We start from the raw sequence: 23,900 nt of genomic DNA, 5'->3' as shown, positions 1-23,900 counted from the left end.
GTATGAAACATTAAGAACATAGTTTATTACACTAACATCACAAAATATACTTATTACACTACCTTCTATCTGCAGGACTACCGTTAATGCATCCATTACAGTTATGATTTTGGAATTATTGACAACGTTTTTCTGGCGTTTCTTACGTCCATTAGTATTTCCATTTTGAATTTTTAACCATGTTCACAGGAGCGTTTTGCTTCGTTTGTACATGTTATGAATTCCTTCTATATGAAAAGTTTTATATGAAGAAGAAACGACCATTTGAAACGAACATGTATTTTGTAGAAAAGAAATTCATAGCTATTATGTTTTTTTATCTGGAATTATAAACAGATTCGAAGAAACAGATCTTTGATATTTGTTATTTTCACATATTTGTCCGTTAACAAGGATAATATATTAAAAAGGTAAGAATCTAAATTTATATAATTTTACATTGAATATTTAGTCATTGTTCTTGTAATTTTCAGAAAGGAAAACATCAAAATCAGATTACGTAATGTTTTCTATGATTCTAATAGCAAATCAGTATTTTTGTAAATTCGTTTTACCAAGAATCTTCCTATGTTGTGTTGCACTTAGTGTTACATTTTTTTAAATTACAAGATGAATATGTATATTTACTTAATTAATAGAGATCGTGCTCGCCACTTTACTAACAAGTGAGTAGATGTTAAGTGCAAACTTATTTTACTGGTCTTCTACGTGCTTTAACATTCTGTACATCTAAAATGTTGAGCTTATTTACTGTGTGGTAAGTGGCAGAAAATAGATCTGAGATTTATAATACTATAGAATAACATTCTTTGATTTTCTAATAACATCGTGTGACATTTATTACGATCCTATACATTTGGTCACATACAGAAAAGAATTTTCTACGATATGTCACAATTATTTAAAATTACATATACATTTTAGCTACTGAACTTTTCGACGTTACATTTTACGTTATAACTTGTCGATTTTTTTATTTGACCATGTTTGAATTATATGATCCTGCACAAAATATACCTAAACTTTCCAAGAAAATATATATTCTGCCCTAGCTCTATCTATTTCGGAATATGTTCATTCATTCATAAATATTTTCCCTATCATTTCTCTTATTTAACAATTTATTTACACAAAACTTAGTCTTCAAGTACCCAAGTTGCATTTTCATACCGATTTTACGCTGAAATGAATGCTTGAAATACATCATAATTTATTCTTTAGATTTCTTATCAGGCTGAAAGTTATATATATAGCATTATTTTCTTCTTAAGTATAATTTTTATGCATTCATATGTTACAGGTTGTACCTCAGGCTCTCAAACACTCAGATATATCATATTTCACTTGCTTGATGACACGTTGAGCATATAGTCTGGACGGTACGCAAAATGCTTTTGTCCGAGAAATTGGATCCTGTAAACTCTGATTTTTATAAAATAACTTTTCCCTGTTATTTCCATTCCAAAGCATAAATCAATATCCTTCTTATAAATTATTCAGTATGTTTTGCACATTATCATCATATTGGGTTATTTGTATGTTCTTAATTCATTTTACAATCGTAGAACGAAAGGAAATGTTTCAAGTTAACTTGAAAATAGTCTATCTGGAAGTTTTTAGTCTCATACAAAAAGTAATTGATAATACTGTTTACTGACTACACAGCCTAAAGGAAACACAATATTTTTTCTGTTTATCGTTTTGAAACCGAAACGTCATTTACTTCATTAAATATACTTGTTCATTAGTCACTGTGAATATATCTAGAATATGTCATTTTTCTTATTATATCTATTGCGTTTTATTCTCAGGAACCGTAGGAATGCCCTGAGTAATTATTTGAATAAAGACCTGTACGTATGTTATATGTATAGTTAATAGTTAAATGGAACGATACTGCTCTTTATAATTACCTTTACCTAATGGTTATAAAGAGAATCTTTTGTATTAATTCTCTTGCCACGGAAGATGAGCTAGTACCTAGAGCTGTTATGTCCTGGAGATATTTTCTTGGCTGGATTTACCCACTCTCAGAGAGTATTATCCTCTAATGACTCCGAATCAGCATGAGTTTCTTGAATTACAGGCAACCCGTTCATTAATACTATTGTATTTCGAATACTGTCATATGTTGGCAGAGTACTGCGTTTCATTACTGGTCCCCATTCAGGTGTTGGCTGCAGAAGATTTTGTATTCGCTGCAAGTAAACAATACATTATTAGCAATAATCGTTTATCAGGCTATAAACACTTCTTAACTAATTGACTTATTTTCATTGTCTTTCCCAAGACATACACAACTGTTGGAGGATTAAAATAACAGTAATTACGGTACGGGCAAGATGTGTTATGAGAAACGGTCATACACCCATATTGAAGGTGGTCCAACCTATTGATGTATACTACTGTCAGATGTTTTGATGAATGTTTGTAATGTAGGTTGCAAATGTTTTGATCGAAGTGGATCAATATTAGGATGTAACGTAGATTGGAAAATAGATACAGAGATATATTCATTATCCATGTCGGTCCCGACGTTCCCCACAATCGTCATATTTTATGTCCCCTGTGGGGAATGCCGGGACTGACATGGTTATATAGTGTTGTTGTGTAAATATAGTTCTTGCGTAAGCTATAATAAAGTAAGAAGGTGATGTATTATTGGTGTTATGCTTGTTAGAGTAGTTGCCCTTAAGTTATCTTATAGGTTAAAATTGTGTTTACACGTTTGTGTTGTCAGTACTCATATTAAGGCTACGATTACCAAACACCAGGAACCATTATTGAACAATTGTAGATTTTTTTACAGGAACTTCACAATACCTTTTCGATAGTTACCGCTGAATGCTTTGAATAAATTAGAGTACTGATTAAGAATAGTTCTTCATAAGAGTGGTAATTTTATGGTTAAAATGAGTAATACATATGAAAGAGGACTATATTAGATATTAATTTCCACCAGCGGAATATTTCTACACAGTGTAGTAAAGCTGTATTTTATGTGTATAAGAGTTGAGTTGATTTTGAGTTTATCGTCCCTTTCAGCAGCGAGGCTATATGAGACGTGGACCTACTGATTAACGTGGAATCCGAACCACATGAACTCCCGCCGGGTTTATGTGTATAAGAGTAACGTTACTAGTGTAGAACCATTAAAATCCTATAGAAACTCGATCACCATATTTGGTGCTTGTAAATACAATATAGAAGCACTAACTGAACCTAACCTACTCTTCTAACCTAACCTAATGTACTCTACTGACCTAAACTTACCTACTCTACTACTCTAACGTAATATAACTTTACTAATGTAAACGTACCTATCCAACTAAGCTAATCTAACCTTGCATAACCTACTCTACCAGTGGCGTCTCGTGACGTGGATGTTAGGGCGTTGGCAAGAAAGGAAAAATATATTAATCCTCACAACCATAGGCGAAAGTAGAGGGGACCCCCTCTCTCCAGGAGCAAACATGGACCCACCCACATTTTTTTACTGATCGAAAATAATGTGATAAGTTATCCTCAATTTACGCATAACTATTTTAGTAGCGTTTGCATTCGACATACGGTGACTATACTTTGTCCACACATCGATTTCTTGAATATAGTCTATACCTGGAACTTCTCGCAATTTTCGAAAGTAAAGGACCATGGCCATCCCCAGCAAAATGTTTTAATTACGCCAGTCTACAACCTATAAATAGCAATTTCCTTCTAACAGTTTACTCAGCAAATTATAAAGATGAATCAAGGAGGATGTCATTACGTAAGCAATACATTTAATGAGAATAATTATATAAGGAAAATATACCTTCAAAATATGAAACTGAAGATCAAAAACAAGCAAAATATGAATCTGAAAATCAAAATCAAAATCAGTTTACTTACAATTACTTGAATTCCAGCTCGAGTCGTCTTTTTTTACGTAGAAACCTTTGGATCACTGCATTATAGAATTTGGATTTATCTCCCTCTCGTAACTTGGATAACAGTTCTCTTTCGATGGAAATGAGGCTTAAATTCGTCATTCGGTGCTCGGTCTGAGTAGCGTGACAGAACGTGTGGATTATTTTCAATGACGAAAACGATCTCTCGACAGGTGATGTTGTGGAAGATACTGTTGCAACCAGCATAGCTAACTTATAAATCTCCGTGAATCCACTCACCAGATTCATATCCAGCAAATATTGAATGATCTCAATGGGCGTTTTATTTGATCCCTCATGGGAAGCGTACCACACATGTAGTTCATTTTGTAGTTTGGACAAATTAAAAACACCACCATCAACTACCTGCAGCTTTTTTAACAAATCGTGAGGAAAGTTTTCTCGTTTGTTGAAGAACTTCAGTTTAGATGGGTTTAGGAGATCAAAATACTGCAATTTTTGGAAAGACGCAAATTTAATTGTAACCTGATTACTGATGTTGTCAATGATTTCAAAGTACAGTCTCCGGCAATGATCCTTCTGTGGTTCATCATTTAATCTCCTTCTTTTTGTCTGAATCACTTCTTCGTCCCCTACATCTCTATCAACAGAAGACCAGACTATTTCAAAATTCTCTCTTTCCTTTTGAAGTTGGTTTTGAAATTCAATAATTTTTTACTGCAGTATAAAATATCAACATCCCTAGACTGGAGTATATTGAACAATATATCTGAGAAAGCAAGTAAATTGGGCAAAACCTTTATTTAAAATATATTTTCAAGATTCCTTAGGAAGCTAGCAAATCCTCTGCCTGTCATTGCAGTTAAATTGTCGAAGTCTCCACTTTCACTAACATGATCAAAAAACATAATCAATGATTCTCTGTTTTCACTGACCGTATGAATAAGTCTAGACGTAAAATTCCATCGAGTACAAGATAATGATGGTAGCTTTTTTGACATGAAAGCAGAAAGTTCGTGCAACCTCTTTGGCGAATGAGAAAAAAAGGCAGGCAGTGATTTAAGATCGCAAAAAAAATGTTTTAAGCTCTTTGTTGCATTCCAATGACTGTTGCAAAACTAAATTCATTACATGATCATAGCAATGCGTAAAGAGAGCTTTAGGATACTTTTCCAACACTTTGCTTTGAAGGCCATTGAGATGGCCGCTCATCACGGAAGACCCATCGTATGTCTGAGCAATTAATTTGTCCGCGCATTTATAGGTATTCATTATTTCATTAACATGACTGAAAAGCGCCGCTGCAGTTTTATCAGCACTGATATCAAGAAATCCAAAAAATCGCTCTACGATTTTTTTCTCTGTCGCCGAAAAATATCGTAAAACAGTTGATAATTGAGATTTATTGCTTACATCTGAAATTTCGTCAAGCATAATAGCTACAAACTTTGTGTTCTGAATTTCGCTGTAAATTTCGTCTCTCAGTACATCGGCAACAGAATTTATCAAATCATTCTGAATGCTTGCTGAAGTTCCACGGAAAACTATTCAAACTCTGCACTTGCAATAAGAAATTCCACATAATTTCCTTTGTTTAGAGACGTTGCTTGCTCGTTATGATACCTGAATGGTAGCTCCTGCTTTGCTAAATAGTAGACGGCATTAATCAACCTCTTTAATATTTCCCTATTCTTCTTTACTTTTTCATTGTGCAACTCAATGTCAGCCCTTCGTTGGGAATCCAAAAGAACGTCTATTCTTGTTGGAGTTGCAATGAAGGTATTAAATTTAAAAAAGCTAGAAAGATGCATTTCAGACTCACCATGTTTCTTCACTGCAGTATTAAGATGGTTCAAATCCTCGTACCCTTGATGATTCCACACATTTTTCTTAGTTGAAAATAGCAAACATGTCCAACAGTAAAATCTATTCATTACACTACACCCACAAAGCCAATCTGACATGTCGTACAACTCCATTCGAAAATGTCTCTCAAAACCAGCACCACTTTTGCCCTCCACAAAAGTTGACATCCTGAGATTAGGACACGGTCGACCACGGTCAATTATTTGTTTCTTCTCATTATAAGAAACTAATGAAAAAGGACTTTTTAATAGTTTTTGAATTACACTTTCACTAATCATCTTAAAAAGCTGAAACCACTACACTCGTAAACGCGAAAGACAAGGGGACAACCAGTATTGCCAAATTAGAAAATCAAAATATCTACAATCTACCGTACAATATATGTATAGCTCTGTAGTAAAAAAAAAATCTGTAATGATTCTCCTGAATCGAACTTTTCTCGGCTACCTACTAATTTCAATATAATAGGCCTATTTAATAAATAATCTCAAAATGTAGCAAGTGAGACAAATCCTTTTTGTAGCATTCAGAGACAATAGAAAAAGGGAAGAAACTTTTACCAAGCACTTGAAGACAGTAATAGGGGACCCGAAACCGTAAGTCTTGCGGATGAGTCACTAGCCAAAGTGAATGAAAATTAGGGATAGAAAAAGGCAGAATGGAAAACTGTTCTGTAGCTCAGCGTCCAGTTTTTTTTTTCATCAACTGACCCTTCGAACACAATTTTATTGGATCGAGAAAATAATGATGTTTCTTTTCACCGTGTTCCTTACACGTATTTTAGCAAGAAGTCGATTCTACCCTTAACTTATGAATTGAACGATATGTTTAACAATAAAAAAATAGTCCATAGATCACACACACAAAAAAAAAATAATTTCATTCTGTATTGCTATAAAAAAAAATCTGTACATCCACCGATAAATCTACAGACTTGGCAACGCTTTGAGACAAGCAGAAAACTCAAGGCGTTGAGTCCTTTAACAACGCCTTGGATCACAGAAGCATGATGTGGGAAACACGAAGTGCATGCGCAATATGAGTCTTCTTAAGCGGAGAAAATACAGACAAAGCGTGGCCAACGACTTACTCGCAGAGGTGCCTCCCCAAAAAATAACGGAGATCGTGTAGCTTTTCTCGGTTCTTTCGCACTTCAACAGTTGATTTTGTCCCGTTGAAAAATGAAAAAAAGTCCCGACTTCTCACGATCGTTTAATTAAATTAAAATACTCTTTTCTTAATTTTTGTTGGGCGTTAACACACGACTTGCACACTCAGAGAAGACGCTACTGTACTCTACTATCCTAAACTTATCTACGATACTAGCCTAATCTAACTTAACCCTATATTACTGACCTAACCTAATCTATCCTATTATTTTAACCTAACGTACTATATTAACCTAACCTAGTCTGCTGTTCCATACCATGGTGTGTGTTTTTTTGCATGAATAGTCATTTTCATGGCACATTCGTTTGCACGCATATTATTAATCTTACGCGAAACAGACCAGAATGTCTTAGGGAATCGTTTAAATTGAGAATAGTGGAAGATTCCTTAATTTACATACTATTCTTAATCTGCACCGAAATCAGAACATTATCCATCAATCACATACCGATTAAAGGTCTGAAAATGCCTGGTCATTGTTGGATGATAAGTATTTCAAGATTTGACACAAGCTCGTTTGGACTTATTAAAAAGAAAAAATAGAAATAATATGTATACAGTTTGTACTTTTAAAGTTTAGAGTAGATGAACATTCGATAGTATGTCTGTAGAAAATTAATGGAGAGTTCAACAGTGGCCGTTGCAGAGAGTGCATCGTGTTTTGTGGTTCTCTATGAGGAAGAGAGTTTAGTGGGCCTTTCTATACGCCTACGCTACACCGACACTTTTTTTTTTTACCATTACACGTACATACATTCCTTCTCTCTTCTATTTTATTTTCCTACATTTTACACTTCCTACTTTTCTCTTACTTTTGACCCGTCCACCTGGGCCTTCTAGCCTCACACTGTTTGAACTTCTCTCCCGATTTTGACCTATTCCTGACTTTGACATTCCTTTTCCTGATTTTGACTTTCTCTTTTGCCCGATTCTTACAAAAATCCTCCTTTGTGGGGTGTACACAAGACAATTTGATTATTACATTTATTCATTCGGAATCAGGCAATTCGGTTCGTCCGTGCCAACCTTTCGCAGTTTACTGCACATAATTAATCAATTTCTATTCGTAATCAACTTTTACACAAAACAATTTTAGTGATTTGGCCTACTTGATCCTATGTTGAGGCCTAAGTGTTTTTTTTTTTTATTCTTCGTGAGTCTTTTGTGAAGTGAAGTGAGTAGATGAAATATGGTTATGTTTCAAGTGATTTATGAGATTATTTACATCATTCAGATACCAAACAAAGTGTATATATGTATGTATACTAGTAAGCAAAGATAATATTTATGTATATGCAAATTCATTTATTATAATGGGACAGAGAGAGGGTAATTAAAAGTACAAGTGTTTCGTTCATCCAGGACAAACATCAAGTGATATTGGTGATATCACGTAAAAGAAAGCATGCCTCTTCATTGGGCCGGAATTGGTTGGATGCTATTGTATGTACCTTCGTGGAGGAACACAGTGACATTTCTGAAGGAGCATTCACTACGTAATGATTGTCAAGAGGTGTACGTTGCGAAAGACAGCGTGGAAACACAAATATATAATCGACAACAAGTTTGTTACAGCCTTGGTTAGGTATGCAGCCGTGTAAATACAAGCTTGTTCAAGCATACAGACTTGGCATTAAAGGTTTAGTAAGGCCATTAAAAGTCTGGAATTATATAAGGTAATAATACTAATATATCTCTTTTTGTTGTAACTTGTGACATTATGTAGCAGATAATTAAAGGATATGGGTTAAATTCCAAAATTGATCGTCCATTTCTAGCAAAATTTTGAAAATTTAAAGGTCAGAAGTGGATATTTTGCTCGTTTGTGTGCTTGGTAATATGTAAGGAGAGCGGAAGTTCTGTTTATTATTTTTATAAGAGTTATAAACCTGGAAGTATTTGGCAAGCGGAGGGAACTACTTTGCGCAAGATTGCCACATGTTTGAATTGTGGGAAAGTAACGAACATTTGTACTGTGAACATGGCTGCAGGTGTACAGAAACGCTCCAGTTGGTATCCTTACTCAGAGACGAGAAATTACACTTTACTAAGAAAATGAGTCCAAACTTCATTAATCCTAAGCTAGCTCAACCCTATCCTACCATACTTATCCCCACCTTACTCTATTCTACCCTAACCTTTTAAAGTGATCCTAAAAAGTTGGCGATTTTTAAATTTTCGTAGCTGATATTACGTTTTTTGTCGAAATCTAGGTGGACGACCAACTTCGGAATTCATGACTGGAAAACAATAGTAACTCTCATTTTATAAAAGAGTAACTTGAATACAGGAAACTCGTGTGGATTGATCTGTAGAAACAGTTTAAGTTACAAAAACAAAAGCATACTAGAGTATTTCAAACTCGAAATCTTTCGACAGTTCAGCTCAAACGAGTATTATCATGAGTGACAGTCCAGAAGTCACTTTTACTTAAAACAAGTGTCATCATTGTTTTCCTCATTTACTTCAACTATGCGAAAAGGTAAAAAGAAATCTTCACTTACCTCAGTTAGTGTTTCTTCTTCTGCTGTTGCTACTTTATAGATGGCAATAAGAATAATGACGCTAACAGGAAGCACTCCAATTACCCACCCTACGCCATCCGCCCATAGAGGATAGATGTATTCTCCATAAGAGGCTGGAGAATACTCTACCCAGTTGAAGAACAGGATAAACTATAACAAAAACATACATAATATTTAGTACATACAAATATTATGGAAGAAGTAATTTAAGTACATATTATTTTGCTTGGCAGAAGTTATCTTGCTTTTTACTACTGTTGCCCCGTACCTTCACAACGGGACGAAGACATACAAGTTTAGACCGTCACGTGCTACTTTTAAGCTAATGAGATCACTCTTGAAATAGGTTTCGTTTAAAATGAAACAAGTGCTTGTTTAATGTGTATTATTGTTACTGTTTTTAGTGTTGTTCAATTGTATTGTTGTCAGTATCATTACTTTGATTATTCATTAAACTCTACATGATTTTAATATTACGTAAAGGAGTTCTTCTTCATGTTTTACACAAATTTCTAGACTGAAATTGAGGAGACTTAATTGATTTGCGAAGTATTGAGAGCTCAGAGTAAAAAAAAGAAAAAAGAAAAACATTGGATATTTGTGTCAAAGCTGTCAATTGCAGCTTTAACTTAGAGTATATGTGCACTAGATATATTTTGTTGGCTTTACCGTTGTCACCAAGGATGTTATAAAACAGAGGATCTCTGCTCATATGTGTCTTGATCCTATTAACTCAATGAAGCCAAAAACAACTAAGCATCGGCACGTCTGATTGGCTACTCTCGTTTTCACCATCGTCTGATTGGCTACTTTCGTTTCTGTCATGAATTATGACCCAAAACATTGTGATCTTATTGGGCAGAGTGGGCAGAGTTGGGGGTGAGGAAATGTGACGTATGGCTTCAAGATTTTGTTGTATGGGCAGATCTTCTATTTTATAACATCCTTGATTATCACTGTAAATTTATTTTAAAATGCGTTTACGGGTAAATGGGTAATTGTTCAATATTTTAGTGGCAATGTTGTATATGTGAATAAAACACTTACAACTTGCTACTCGTCTAGCTTAAAGCGCTAAAAGAATGAAATCTCACAGTTCCATAATAGCATACGGTGGGGGACCCAAAAGAAACCGGATTGAAAGAGCGCTGCCGTTCCTAGGCGTAGTAGAGAGTTCTCCTGCTAGGTGGGTTTAGCAGAGACCTTCCCAGATCAGTTGGCCAAGCGGCGTCTGCGTAGCAGGTTAAAGTTTGATCGTATTATTGTTTTTCTCAACTGTTCTCGTTTCCCGCCTGCGAAATCGTTATGGCAGATTCAAAGGAACAAGGAGTGTGTTTGCTTCCTACTTGGAAATTCGGAAACGAAAACTTACCAAATGCTTCAACAGGCTTTCAAAAAGGATATTATGAACTGCACACAATTTTTTGAGTGGTTTGGATGCTTTAAGTGTGGTGAGATGAGTGTTGAAGATCATGCTCGTTCTGGGTGCTCTTCATCATTTCGAAATGACGAAAACATCGAACAAATCTGCCCCAAAATCAGTGAGGATCGTCGTTTCATGATCAATGATATTTCAAAACAGGCAGGAGTGAGTAGGAGCTCGTGCCAGCGTGAAGTTTTGCAAATGAGATATGTCGCTGCTAAGTTTGTTTCTCGCCTGCTCAGGATCAAACATTCGTCTGAATTTGAGCCAGGACTTGAAAAATCAGATTAAAAGTGATCCAAACTTTTTGACCAACATGATGACATTTTCTGAGAATTAAACAAAACCTAAAAGGAAAATGTTTTGATGGTGTAGAGGCTGTAAAAAGAACTTCGCAGAGCGCATTGGACGATATAAAAGTTCCAGAGTTCCAGAGGTGCTTCAGAAAGTGGGAAAGAAGATGGGAGAAATGAATCGCATTTAATGGAGAGTACTTTGAAGAAGACTGAAAGAATTTTGTAAAAAAAAAAAAAAGGAATAAATTATTGTTTTGGAACAAAAGTCCGGTTTCTTTTTGGTCCTCCCTCGTATGACCGTGTTCATATTATACATATAATGTTCGATATTTAAGTTGAAACTAGCAGAATATATCAATATATTATTACTTGATCATTATTGAAGAATATTGGTTACATCACCATCGGTATTCCAGTTGTAATCACAAGAACTCAATACAAAGGGCCTCATAAATAACCAAGCTATACCCATTACCACATTTCAAAAGGTTTCTTCCCCTTTTATCCAATTACTCTTGTGATTGCAACTGTGTCCATGCTCCTGCAACTGATTTTTTGAGAGGTTATGTAAAGATTTTAATGCGATACGAAATGTTAAATGAATATTCATGTAAAAAATAATAATAAAAGGTACGGATTACCACACTAAGCATTCTCACTTCAATTTCTTAAACTTAATCATGTTATGTTACAGTTATTAATGAACCATTTTCTTGTGAAATACGAACAAAATTCTAAAGAATTTTTAGAAAACTTCACCCAAAAGTAAACTACTTTTAAAGGATCAAAAGTAAATTTACTTTTAAGGGATCATCTTAAAGTTATCTTGTAATTACTGCAACTCCCTCTTTCCTTAAGACATAATATGAGCCAGAAATCCAAGACTGAACTCACACAAAAGTTGTGAGAAGGTAAGTTGTCTATGATATAAATGCAAAAACACTTATTGGAGACTCGAAAATAACTTTACAGAAAATCCATACATTTACTTTATGATAAATAGTGTAATCAAATATTACTAGACATGTAATTTGGGGAACAATTACCGGGTGTATACTCACTCTCGAATTTTCAATATGATATGTGATATTGCAACGATAAATATCAATATTAAGATACTCTGAACAGACGCTACTATAAAGTTTATACGTACCAGAAGAGCTGCCGGTGTAACGACTTTCCACATCCACCTCCAAAAGAACATCCAAGATCTTGATTGTGCGCCTATCATTTCTTGGATATCTGTGAGAAATCTGTCAGCTCCGTACACCCACGAAATGAGAATGCATTCGGATATGGCTATTAATAGCACCGACCAGTTGGCTGCATATTTGTCCACTAACTGAAGCCAGTACATTCCGCTCTGTCAAGAAATGAAGTGCATATTTACAACAAACTTCAGGAAAGAATTGTTTTCTAATTTTTACGATATACTTCCTCTCTGGAACAAGTAAAGGAACTAAAAGAAAAGTTAATCGTAAACAAATTCAATATTGACTGCTCATTAAACAAAACAGAAAATGTTTCTAATGCTTTTATTTTGTGTACTAGTATTTTTCGAGTTGCTACTTGTAAAGTAAATGTGAACCTTGTACACATACAATACATACTCGTATGATTTTTATCTCACTTTACAATGCATATCTACATTTCATATATCTTTGACACTTTAAAAGAGGGTTAAAAATAGCAATTTTAACAGAAAAAACAACACGTCATAAACCATGCAATATACTGTATTAACTTCCGTAGTTGTAAGGTTTCCATAAGGCTTTCTTTGATCACGCATACTTTATTTCCCTGATATCATGGAAACACATAGTTAAATATATTAGCTACAACAATGTTCGATTGTTTGTGGAGAAAAATTACAACATGATACACCACAACAATGAATATAGACATATTTCTCTTCTAGTAAGTAAAATGATTATTGTGATATTTAAATGCCATTATGGTACCTTGTACAGCCTCATTTAGAATAAAATAATTACCACTTAATTTTTGAATCCTATCTTTGCACAGTATAAGTGAGTTTATAAATCTATGAAAGTATTCTTATTTTCTCTGACACAAGTTTTAATACGTTCTCCTAAATGTACTTTATGTATTTTTATTTCATCTTACATTTTACAATGTAAACGTTCCCAAGCACGAGGCAATATATACATTATTAAAAAGAAAAACTAAAAAGAAATGAAAAGGCTGCATCAAGCCAATCGAGAGATTGCTCAGCGGAGGTGGAATGATTAAAAACAAAAATAATAATAAGAAAAATACAATCATACAACACTATTCTAAAGTTGATTCCCTTCCAGAAGACCTAATTATGATCTGTGTCCCTAATAATTAAATATACAGATGAATGGATCCTAAAATAAATTTCTACAATATTATTGGGGTGTAATAGAAGTTCGGTAATGTAAAATGAAATATAGTGTGAAGGACAAAAAAAATTTAATACACAACTATAAAGATAGATTAACTATAGAGAAAGCAACATGCAATCAGCACAGAAACAGGTAAACTTGACGTTTTGTATTGCTAGACAGAACAGGTAAGAGGGGAAAACGTGTATTGGTAAGCAAGCTTTTCCTTCATATCTATTCCTTCTATCAATACAAAACTTGGTACAGTCATTTCTTATCCCCTATAGTATTTTTCGAGATACATTTGGGTTGTATACTTTTATCCGGAGCCACTCCAGAGAGGTCCAAAGTTGATAGGAGGGATTCTTGGAGGGAATTTTCTCGGTATTCTCCCAATTTTCCCTGTTGAAGTACGTTATGTTTCCCACTACATAGCATCTCTGAAAAGCTTGTTTCATGCTGAAGAGAATGAATGATGAACCATGACTTTCCAATGACCAGTGCTGATGCAATAGCTATTTCACTCTGAGTCTACAATTTTCTTTATACTAACAGGGTTACTTGGCCCCGGGAACTTACTCCGTTGTCCATGGCACCTAATTTTTTTGTGCATTAATATATCTTTGATATGTTTATCGAATGGACTAGGATTGATTCGAACGTCCGGATGACAGGTTTATGTCCGTTCCTTCTCAGAACAGTAAGATTTTCAGATATCACGTTGATACAAAAGTTTAGAAGATTTTCAAGAATCATTATGAAAGTTGAGTATGGAACTGAATTAATATGAAACTTATAATAAAAAAGAGAAAAAAACAATCTTCAAATATGTCAGGGAGGAACTGAAGTAAGAAACTTTGTCGATGATAAGAAAATTCAATAAGTCGAAATATTAAATATTAGGAGAAAAACTGCTGGAATATCGTCAAATCTCTTTCCTTTCAAGGCATGGGAACAGGAAGAAGTCGGGAGGATTCGCATCTGGTGAGTATGGTCGATGGTCAAGTTTCACCACCCGCTTTTGGGCCAGGAATTGTCTGGCGATATTGGCTGTGTGAAGACGAGCATTGTCGTGAACCAGAAACCATAAACCTTGTTCTGAGTACTGGGTTCGTACCGTTTGTACACGTTTCATGAAACATGTCAAAATTTCAACGTACGTAGCAGCATTCAATGTTGTTCCCTCAGGTAGAAATTCCTTGTAGATTATGCCATTACTGTCAAAAAAGGTGATTAACATCGTTTGGATGCCTGATTTTAATGTTTTCATCTTTTTCTGACGAGGTGATGCAGGAGAACGCCATTCCATGCTTTGGCGTTTTGTTTCCGGATTGTACCTCACACACCAGGATTCATCCTCAGCAACAATATAGTTGAAGAAATTTGAATTTTCATCCGCCATAGCGATAAAATCCTGTGTGGCAAGAACACATGCGTGCTTCTGGTCATCAGTCAAGTAATGTGGCACGAGTCGACAATATGTTCAAGTTCTCAGAAACCATTTGCACAGTTAATCGGCGATCGTTCGTGATTAATGTCCTTACCTTTTCAATGTTTTCGTCTGTGCGAGAGCTGGACTGCTTTCCGCTACGGGGGTTATCAGAAACACTATCCCGCTCTTCTCGAAAACGGGCGAACCACTCGTAAACACACTTCAAAGACACTGCTTGATCTTCATAAACCTGTACCAGCATATCATGGGTTTCTTTCGGTGCCTTGCCAAGCTTAAAACAAAACTTCAATTGATCCTTTGTTCGTTCATTTTACTGTTATCAGTTTGGAACCGCACACACTAACACTCACTTAGTATAACGCGTCTCACACAGACAACAGTTGACTCACAACCAGTGTTGCCAGATCAATCAGTTGGAAAAGCAGGAGATTCGAAGATAAAAAACAGGAGAAAGCAGTAGACATATACAGTGGTGACGTTTGAATGTAAATCTGGGGAGGGCAATAAAATTTGCCATTCTTAAGGGGGCAGTAGTCAAAACAAGCAGTCCAGAATTCATTTCCGATAAACTACGTTGAGCAAATAAAAGGAAAAATCCCGATTTATATTAATATTATTTGATACACACGTGTGTGAAGTAAAACGTAGTGAAACAGCAAAGTGGAGTGGAAAAATGTCTTTTCATGCACGTAACGATAACGTAGCTATATGGTACAGTCAGACGTGATCGTGGCGTAAGACGATTTCTTGCTGACGATCGTGGAGAAATGATCTAAGCCACTCTTCCAACCCAAGTCCCAATCTAAACAACACTTACTTGTAAATCTTACAGAAAGTCAGAATATAGACGAATCTTATAGAAGATGACGTAGAGTTGTATTCTTTGCATTCATATATACAGTAAAGCTCTATAACTATATGCTCTACAGAGCTTTGTGTATTATAATAGAGAAATTTCATCTTTTTATGTGAGGAAACCTTGAAAATTCAATATTAATAATCTTCAACTTCTCGAAGTAAGGAAAAAAGGAGGAGATTGTTCACTTTTCGTTTTCTTTCGGAGTAGATCAGTAGAACGTAGAAAAAGCAGGAGATCTCCTGCAAAATCAGTAGATCTGGCAACACTGCTCACAACTGGACAACGATGGGTCCGCAATGGCAGCACCTGTCGCTATTCGTGTGCAGTGTTTCGTTGGGCCAATGTTGCCAGGTCGAATACAGCGACTTCATTCACCGAACTTTATTGTCAGAGTTTGTATAAAAAGTTAATCGTACCGTTAGTTTAGCTGTCTAATTACTAAACTAAGGAAAGAAATAGAAAAATTAAACGAACTTATAAGAAAAATAACCGACTTGAAGATCCCACTAAAAAGAGATAATATGTTTTTCTTAAGAAAACAATATTAAGCGACTTTAGCAAAAACATTAGAAAAACAGAAAATAATAATAATAAATTGCTTAAAAGCAGAAAGTACTCTAATTCATTATTATCTACGTTTTTTTAAAAATAAAATCTATTCGAAGTCAATCAAATGGGAGCCTAACATAAAATAAGTAATTTTATGAGGCATTAATTTGTTATTTTAACCCGAACTTTTAAATTTTTCATAGATAGTATTAATGAATTATATTCTGGTTTTAAACTTTTTATTATTGTGCTTTTGTTGAAATCGGTTAATCCATTTTAAGTACTTTATGTTCCTTCCAAGTGAAAGTTGGACATGGCATAGGATTTGTGACGTAAAGTTTCAATAAGGAAGGATTTTGGGAAATTCGACGGGAAGGGAAAATAATAGGGATGGCAATCATTATACAGGGTGAGGCATAAGTCGGTTAACACCAGTGTAGCACACGAATGGCTTGGTGTTTACACTTGGTTCATGGTATATGCTGTTCAGGTGGGTAATGGACCATATTGCACGACATGGTTGCCATGGTGGTCATCTTGGAAGCCGCTATCTTGGATCCAACTTTGGATTTTTAAATGGGAAGGCGGCATGTGCGGTATCATTTGACACGAATTCGATCTCAAGGAAACAGTGGTGCAGTTCATTTTCACCTACCGTTATTGGTTAAGTAGTTATTGCGTCACAAAGGGTAAAAATTTGGCATTAAACCATGTGTGCTATGTGCTGTTCTTCAAGAGCAAGACACACTGCAAAAAGTAAATATTAAAATGCCCTTATCTCTGAATTCCCGAAGGCTAGAGACGCCATTTGTTATATAAGTTTCCCATTTAAAATAATAAGAGAAAAAAATGTGCGTTTTTTGATATTTAACCTAGAAGGAGAGAACATGGATGACAAGTAAGAATGAGTGGGGATTACAATTACTATAATATGCCTATATCTCTGAATCTCATAAGGTTAGAGACATGGAATTTTGTATTTGGAATTTTCATTTAAAATAATAAATGAAAACATATTTTAGCGTTCTTAGAAACAGCATAGTCGGATAAGGGAGTAAGGGAGTAAGAAGTACTCTTATACCTACACGGATTGCTGTGATATTTATACCAAAGATACCTCATATCCAAAGTCAACTTTGCGCACAAAATCAACTTCAAATTCTTTCGAATTTCAAAGTTAGTGTTGCTTTTTTTTTTCATATCTCAGAAAGGACATGAGTTACGAAGGTGAAACAAAATACTGGCTCTACATGGCAATATAACTCTCATAATCGTACCCCTTCCAGAAACTGTATGAGAGGGCAAGTGCTACTCATTTTCAGGATACCAATATTTTAAATCGTGATTTAGAGAGAACAACATTCTGGACGAAGTACGGTTATGAGAGTTATATTGTCATGTAGAATCATTAATGACGAGTGAGAAACTCAAAATCAATCATCTTTGACTTGTGACAAACCTCAGCGTTCCCTTTTTAGACTTCCATAGTATGCTACGCATAAACTTCAGCTGTTTTATAGAATTGCTACGTCCCACTGTCGACAGAAATCAGGGGGAAAACAGTAAGAGATACCAGGACTTATTTTAATCGATTGAACGTCCCAAAAATAGGTTGTACTTCCTCCGTCAACGCTCGATTCAAACCTGAAGTGCCTGGCTTGAGTTCATATGGTTTGGATCTCATGTTAAACTGTAGCTTGACGTCTCAGATAGCCTCGCAGCTGAAACAGAACTTAAATTCAAATCAAATCGGATGTGGTGGAAATGAACAGTTTCCAGTTTCAACGTTCATAGCCGTAGAACAATAATAGTGATAGATAACGACAAGCGGTTAGTTTTGGAATCGATTTAATTTCAAGAAATGATTCCATCTTTATCCTTATCTATCTAATAAAACCGGAAGTAGTATCCATTGCCACTTCCGCTTACAATATATACTACTTCCGGTTGCCACTTCCGCTTCCGCCTACATATATAGAGCAAAAGCGATTAGATATGGAGACGGTTTTTTGCAATCGATTCAACGTCCTAAGAATAGCTTCCATTTTCTACCTTAACCCTATACGCGATAGATCATAAACGGTAATGAGTAGCGAGAAGCGGTTTTCTGCAATTGAAAAGTGCCCTAAAGGTATATACCATCATTACATTATGTCTACTAAAACGGGAAGTGGTAGAAATCAACAGTCTCGTTTTTAATATTAATTTTCATAGAGTGAAAACGATAAAAGCATTAATTAGCTTTTCGATGTAGCTTCAGTGTTTCAAGAATAAGTACTGTGCCCGATTGATTCCTCTATTACAACTTGAAATTATAAACCTATAGCTCCGGTTTCAATATAAAATTCGTGTAGTATGGAAATTTACTGTAGTTTCATAATCTGAAATGAAACACACTTATTCAATTATATACTTGTAAAATTTAATACATCCTTTAACTATTTCGTTATCATAAAGTTATCATATAGTAATTACCTCGTCGCGAACGTAGGCCAATGTGTGGTAAAATTAGTTACTGGCATAACGTGATTGTTTGTGGAGATGAATGAAGTTTGGTTTCTATCCAAACTACTTTGTCTTTTGAATATGTTTAATAGTGTTTCCTGAATTTATTCCTTTCGAATTTATTTCCTTCACACAAACAGGATTGTTGAGAACTACTAGTCTATAAGGTCATAAACGCCTTCAGATAAATCTTTCAGATATCAACTAAATTTAGATCGTTTTAAAATGATACTTGCGTTATCTTTTTACTGTCTCTTTCCTTTATATGGAACAACCGAAGAAAGAAATCACCATTTTAATCATTATATTCAGGGCCAGCGATTACGGGGGGCAAGAAGCTGCAGTTGGCCCCCACTTCTTTGGAGAGACTCCTTAATATATATAGTTTGATTTGGAAATGTAAAGTGTAAGGTTTTTGTATATATTACCATATAATACACAGTGCCATATAATATTTGCTGTCGCGAGAGTATATATTCGTTCTTTGTCTTCCTGTGGAGTTAAGAAAGTTACAGGAATTGCGTTTTAATTACAATTGCGTATTTCTTTAAACGTCGTAGTATATGCTTGTAGTATTTACTATCTTTTATTTTCTAAGAGTAATAAGATATATTTAATGGCATGTGTAAAATTAAAAAAAATATAAGTTGTTCATTAATCTCCAGTTTCAATATAATTTCTACAAAACAAGCCTCATTATTCATTAATATGATTAAGTAAGTTGACAAGAGCAACGCAAGTAGGTACTAGCCCTTTGTACTCTTAAACAACGAGAGTGTAAGAAGAGATTTGATTTGTTGCTCAGAACATTTTAATTATTCTATCTGGAAAATTGTGTGATCACATTATTAAATAACAAATTTTCAAAACAAATAAATAGAAAGGATAATATTAATAAAATACGAAATATAATATACGGTATTTAAACCGAAAGAGATAGTATCCCATTAGTTATACAACCTTTTGTCAAACAAAGTGTTAGAAACAACCAGAAAAACTAAGATTGACATACAAATATTCAGATCATATCCTGCATCCCACTTTTAACGTCCAATCGTCGCCATTGAGTATATTTATACTACTGTATTACTAGGTTTCGCCTAGCTGGAGTCTTCGCACCCAGTTCCTCGCATTTGCTGGACCTAAATCCTATCTCTACATATCATATCCCTAATATCTTAAGGGATTTCGAGGGATAACTATCTTATTTTAAGATTTTCTTCCGACCTTTCTTCTACTCTTTTAAGGGAACATCTGAAAACGCTGAAACAAGTCCTTAAATTAAAAGCCTAAATACAAACTTTCATGTTATTGTAACAACTGCAACTAGGATTCTATTTTTCTCCTCGTCTTTTTTCTTTCCTTGTAGAATATTTTCTTTTTAAAAAAGTTCAAGAACGTCTATAATTATTTTAAATGAAAAGACTACCAAAACAATTGCAACCCCCACTTTTTCTTCTACTTGCCTTTTTCTTTCGTCTTAGGGGAAGTATTAAGAAAACGCTGAAACCTGTCTATGATTATTTTAAATGAAAAATTTAAATACTAAGTTTCATGTCTCTATCGTTAAGAGATTACGAGATATGAACATGTGATTATAGTAAATGTAATTCCCACAACCTTTTTTTTTCCCTTCCAGACCAAATAAAAACAACGGAACATGTACCTAATTATTGTAAATGAGAAGTATATTAACAACATTTCATATCTATTAACATTCAGAGATTCCAAGATATGACCATTTTAAGACAATTTTCACGCCTCTTTCCGCACCTTTCCCGTAGAATATCCAATAATTCTCCCTTAGTGGGACTTTATTTCACAAATGCTATGCCCTGTCCAAATTTAAGGTTCTAGTTTAAGCGGTTTGGCCTCGGCGTTCACAATCTATCAGTTGGTCAGTGGTCTATTTTTTATATAAAGAGATAATAACTCACCAGTATTTTCAATTATTAGTACCTATAGTACTTACATCAGTTGTAAAAATTAATCCTCCAAAGTAACCAAAGATAGCAACAGAAAGAACAACTAGCATCTTGTTTTCTCGGAGGTTGGGAAATCTATCCAAAATGGCTGTCGTCACAGTTTCCATTAGAGCAAACTAGAAAAAAATATATAAAAAAGAAATAGTAAACAGAAATGATTACCTTTGGTAATACATGACCGCAAATTGATGATACCTACTTTTAGTGAATTGCTTACTAATTTTTTTGCGTTGTTATGTATACTACCTTAATTGTTATAGCATAAGCTATGGATTATAGTAGTTCAAAAGATATATCATTGTTGGTGAGTTTAGGTATGGAATTTTCCACCTAAACTCACCAACAATAAGATGAAACAAGAAATACCAATAAATTAATAAATAGATAAACTATTCTACTAGTAAATTTCACAATTAAGTTACAGTCTGTTTACATAAGCTAGTCTCCTGCAGTTTTAGAACATACCGTATATACTCGAATATAAGACACACTTTTTTCTGCCAAAATATTAGCTATAAAATGTGGGATGCGTCTTCGAATCGCATACAAAATCACTCTAGCAATGGATTGACTAAAGTGTGTGCCACAGCTGATTTCCCGGGATGTACACAGCATGCCTGTGTGGTCATGCATGTGACATTTACTTACTGACGTCACACTTGTAAGATAGTATGTTTGATTTCTTTTTAATTTTGACATTTAAATGTTTAAATGTGTACTGTCAAATTTTGAGTTGCTTCACTGAATATCCAAAATACGTCTTAGAATTGAATACAAGAAATTGGCACAATTTTTGAAGTTTAGATATGTGTGTGTTTGTCTTAAATTCAAGGACATCTTAGATTCGAGTATATACGGCGTCCAATGCGGCACTTTTAGATCGTCATTTGACCTAGATTAGCTAATTGTACACCACATTATAAAGTATTGAAAGCTAGATTGTTAATAAGAATTGAACCTAGACCATGCATCTCAAAGACGACTATCTAAGACATTTTCCTTGTATACCAACCCATAAACATTATTTAAAAATGCATATAGTATACGAGTTAGTTTTACTGCAGAAAGCGGAAGAAAGGTATGTTTGTATTACAATATATAAGTCTGGTCACTGGTGTGTAAAATTTAAGGATGAAAGTAAGATTCGCATAATGTATCACTTCCAAGCGGTATAGATTGGTGAAACTTGAACTACATATAGAACGTAGTTCCACAATATGATACAGGAAGCAACAGAAAGAGACACTTGATTAGAATAACAAAAATTACTTTTTTATACAGAGGCAATTTCTTACACTGAAAATGCTGAGACTCATGATAGCTCCTGATATTACAAAAGATGTTCTTAAAGATATGTGTGATCACTACGGACAGAGATGTATATTCTCCAATGTATTCTGATGTTGCTCACAAGTTGGTAACGAGTTGTTGTGATATATATATTTCCATTCCTGCATCAGTGTTGTTGACAACTGCTATACGGTCTTTGGTAAATTTCCCATAGCTTTCCAATTGTGCTCGATGGGATGGTAGGAGGAACAGGTAGGCCAATCCCATACGCCTTTCAAGAGCTCCGCTACCTGCGCTATTCGATGCGATCGTGCATTACCTACCTAATATAAATAAAATAAACTTTTTTTGTGTCTGTCTGTCCCTGTGTCTGTGTGTGGCTTGGGGACTAGACGAGTTGACCGAGAGTTACCAAATTTTGGTCACGAGTACCTTGGTCCAGGCCCCAGACCCAGACGAAGCGTTTTTTAAAAAAAATTCGAAACAAAGAGTCTGAGCGGAGTCGTTTACTGGGACATGTAAATGTAGTACAAAATGACCGATGTTAGTGTCAAATTCATAATTTTCGCGTTCGCTGATATCAATGGTGAAACTCTGATCGCATTAACTTCCAAATTCACCCCATTCGGCTGCGGGCCGGGGGCCACCGAGGTGGGATACGAGACATGTAAAAATAATCCAAAATGGCCGATGTTAGTGTCAAATCCATAGTTTTCGCGGTCGCTGAAATGAATGGTGATACAACCACAGGCATTGACTTCCAAATACAGCCTACATCCGCTGGTGTCCAGAGGCGTTTTTATATATATATATATAATTCGAGCCAGGGGGTCTCATCGGGCATTTGCCCGGATATGTAAAAGTAGTAGAAAATGACCGATATTTTTTCCTTTCGTTGTTGAGTTTGTTTGCATAGACATTTTATCTGACCCATGAGAAGAATGAGCATTTCAGCTAGTCATTCATTAAAAAAAAGAAAAGAAAAGAAATTCGGTCCAACTGCACCTCTGAAAAGATGCATATGGGAAAGGAGTACAGTATTACAATAACCGTGACCGATGAGTGTACCGCGTTTAAAATTGTGAGATCATCATACCCATGCGACTTATCCTTTGGACACAAGAACACCTGGAGCACCAAAGCGATAACGTTCGACAATGTTCCTGGGTTTACTGCTATTCCCAACCCTCACCAGATTAGTGTATTTCAGAATCACTATTCACACTGAATCTGTTTTCATCAGAGAAGAGAACGTTACTCGCTCCTTCTCGTTCAGTCCATATGTTCTTTGCATCACCACAATCAATGCCGCCGATGTGAATCAAATGATTAAAACTTACAAAAAGGTATGGTGTAAGACGTCCTTTAAACTACATTTCAGGTATTCGAATCTGAACTTCTTTCCAGAAGGTTGCAGTGATGTATCGAACAATCAATAGGAAGATTTCATAAAGACATAAGTAACATGGAGAAACGATATATGAAGGGAAGTTGATGCCCACAATATTAGTACAGTGTTGCTTGACTATAATTCGGAGTTGTCTATCCTTTGTAAATATTCCTTCAGAATAACTGCTAAAAACTGAATACGTATGTGATCACTATGTCAAATATTACCTTCCGTTACCCTCTAAATATTATCAACGTTTTCTTAAATTTCCGTCAGTATATCTATTACTATGAACAAAATGGCTTAAATTATATAAAAATGTTAAAAATA

At 34.9% G+C, this 23,900-nt stretch overlaps 1 protein-coding gene across 1 annotated transcript in view; it reads right to left on the bottom strand.

Moving 5' to 3' along the window:
* Positions 1–1,239: 1,239 nt before the first annotated feature.
* LOC145669865 (sodium- and chloride-dependent glycine transporter 1-like) overlaps positions 1,240–23,900 on the bottom strand; it is a 235,654-nt gene continuing 212,993 nt past the window's right edge. Inside the window, exons 9-12 of the mRNA XM_081738211.1 lie at positions 20,878–21,006; positions 12,324–12,533; positions 9,431–9,601; positions 1,240–2,198 (exon numbers count right to left, since the gene is read on the bottom strand). Coding sequence (XP_081594337.1) covers positions 2,031–2,198; positions 9,431–9,601; positions 12,324–12,533; positions 20,878–21,006 — 678 coding nt within the window. The 3' untranslated portion in view covers positions 1,240–2,030. The remainder of the gene's footprint in view (positions 2,199–9,430; positions 9,602–12,323; positions 12,534–20,877; positions 21,007–23,900) is intronic.

The sequence above is a fragment of the Thermobia domestica genome, chromosome 14, assembly GCF_964235325.1.
Source record: "Thermobia domestica chromosome 14, izTheDome1.hap1.1, whole genome shotgun sequence".
Taxonomy (NCBI): domain Eukaryota; kingdom Metazoa; phylum Arthropoda; class Insecta; order Zygentoma; family Lepismatidae; genus Thermobia; species Thermobia domestica.
This window is presented reverse-complemented; position numbering and strand designations above follow the sequence as displayed.